The sequence below is a fragment of the Anastrepha ludens genome, chromosome 4, assembly GCF_028408465.1.
Source record: "Anastrepha ludens isolate Willacy chromosome 4, idAnaLude1.1, whole genome shotgun sequence".
Lineage (NCBI taxonomy): Eukaryota > Metazoa > Arthropoda > Insecta > Diptera > Tephritidae > Anastrepha > Anastrepha ludens.
The window spans coordinates 18,735,299-18,737,746 of record NC_071500.1 but is presented as its reverse complement, the minus strand read 5'-3'; the positions used below and the strand labels follow the sequence as shown (position 1 = coordinate 18,737,746).

Here is a 2,448-nt window from a genome sequence, read left to right as displayed (position 1 = left end):
CACATATTTACAAACAACTAAAATCTCTTCTTTTTGATGGCACTGACGTCAATATCGCGAAAATTATATAGCAGTTTTCGAAAATCGTCTCTATGTGTACTTTTTTACATTTTTCTTCCGAATGTTGATATTTTTTAAATATCTATGTTGTTTTAAATAGGGTATACAGATTACTCGCTGCACATTTTAAACTCCATCCCTGATTCTGGTTAGTTTTGCGAGCACCGCAGAGTATCGATTAAAGTCGATCGATTGGTGCCGTCTCTAAACATAAAGACGCCGTGTTTTCTCGTTACTTTCCACATTTCACGTTATCTGGTTCACGTTTTGTCGAAATTACCGCTACTAATAGAAGTAAATTATTAATTATTATACGAATAATTATTTTAGTACTTTAAAATCAAAATAAAGAGTGAACAAAATGGCTGAAATTTCAACTGATGAATTAAAGGCAGAAATCCATGCCATACTGGATACTGCGGATCTCTCGGTTGTGTCGGTGAAGAAAGTGCGTGAGCAAGTGGAGAAGAAACTTAATTGTTCCCTACTGAGTCGTAAGAAGGAATTCGATAGTATTGTTATGGATTTTATTAACCAGCCACAAGGGGAAAGCGAATCTTCGCAAGAGGAAGAAGAAGAAGTTTCTGAAGTGGAAGAAGTTGAAAAAAAGACTGCAAAAAAGCGGCCTCAGCCTACCCAGCGCAAGGCAGCAACTAAACAGAAGAAGCGGAAGGCCATAAACGATTCTGATTCAGGGTCGGAATCAGATAGTGGTTCAGACTCGGATTATGAAGTACCAAAAAAGAAGGGCCCGAAGAAGAAGGCTGGTGGTGGTAGTGGTGCTAGCGGTGGCGGTGGCGGTACTGGTCGCAAATCAACTGGGTTTACGCGGCCTTACACACTATCCCCAGAATTGTCAGCACTAATGGGCGCTGAATCACTACCGCGTCACGTAGTGGTCAAAAAAGTGTGGGCCATAATAAAAGAACGCAATTTATACGATCCGAAGAATAAACAATTTGCGATTTGCGATGACGAATTAATGAAAGTGATGAAAGTTAAACGCTTCCGCACTTTTGGCATGTTGAAACACTTGAAGCCACATTTCCTTGATTAAGGAACACGGTAGCTACGATTGAACCAGCAGAGGCGGAGATAAAGTCAACAAGCGGATTACTTGGAAATATTCAAATGATTGGAAGAGTATAGATTATATGTTTCCTAAAGCAAAAATTCGCTTCCCTGTCTTATGTATGCGCGACATTATAATTTTTAAGTTTTAATTTTTTTTGATATTAATACACATTTTGACTGGGCACTAAGTCGAATGCATTTTTCACTATTTTTTAAGTTTATGTTTCTACGTCTTGATGGCAAAATATGTTCATCGCTAACGTATTCTATTAAATTTAAATGAGGATTGACAAAATGCAAAAAAAAAAAAAATTGTTACATTTGTACGCCACTATGACTATGGAGTAATTTGGGATTTGATAGAGAAATATCATTAACTTTGTTTAGAAATATAAGAAAGGTACATGGAAACGTCCACGTTGAAGCTATATATACCTCAGACAGAGGTAAAAAATCTCCCAATACATATATGTATCCATCTTGAATATATGAATGCGTTGTAATTTTGGAATAGAAAAACAAGAAACAAATAAACTTTGGATTTATTGATGAATGAATTTGAAATAAAGCATAGGTTTAACATTTTGAAACGTAACACTTAAGAGTTTTTTATGTTTTACTTTTTACTGTAAGATTATTGTAAAGACTACTAGCGGCATGTAACTTTTGTGCATATATGTGCACTTGGGCACAAGGGTATTCTAATTTTATTCATATAATGGTTGTATATAACAGCATAAAGATGTCGGTATGCATAGTTATGTATATATCAAAATGCTAAGAATGATGGGTAAAGCCTATTGAGATACTGGAAAAAGCTTGGCAAATGACAAAATTTTTCTTTAATTTGGATAATAACTCAAATGTACAATCGTCTAGGAATCAAATTAACAAAATCTCTAGCTAAGAGTGAAAAGTAACTAGGTGCAACTTTTCTAAAAACCTTTATTTTAATGCAAAAGCGATAACAATAAGAAATGCAACGTTTTATAAAATAGCAAACTACTTGTTTTATTTCTTAAAATGCAACCACTTTTCATCAACGTTGTGGAAATTGATTCGCTTGGAGCTGTTTTAGGTTAGAATACGCGAAATTGTATATACCATAAGAGACGTTTCAAAATAAGTGTTTGAAGAAAATAAATTGAAAGACTTAATCTTTTCTGTAAAATTCGAAAAACTGGACTTAGCAACTTTTCACTCTAAGCTAACAAAATATTACCCAGTGGATGGCATGTCTTGGCAAATAGGCGGACTCGAGCTGCATTTTTTTTATTGCTAGCAACTGGCTCTCACCTTTGGTTTGACTTTCGA

At 35.0% G+C, this 2,448-nt stretch overlaps 1 protein-coding gene across 1 annotated transcript; it reads left to right on the top strand.

Moving 5' to 3' along the window:
- The first annotated feature begins 271 nt into the window (after positions 1-271).
- LOC128861079 (uncharacterized) lies at positions 272-1,729 on the top strand. The gene has a single exon (XM_054098965.1). It carries the CDS (start codon positions 422-424, stop codon positions 1,115-1,117), a length of 696 nt encoding a protein of 231 aa, XP_053954940.1. The 5' UTR covers positions 272-421; the 3' UTR covers positions 1,118-1,729.
- The last annotated feature ends 719 nt before the right edge of the window (positions 1,730-2,448 follow it).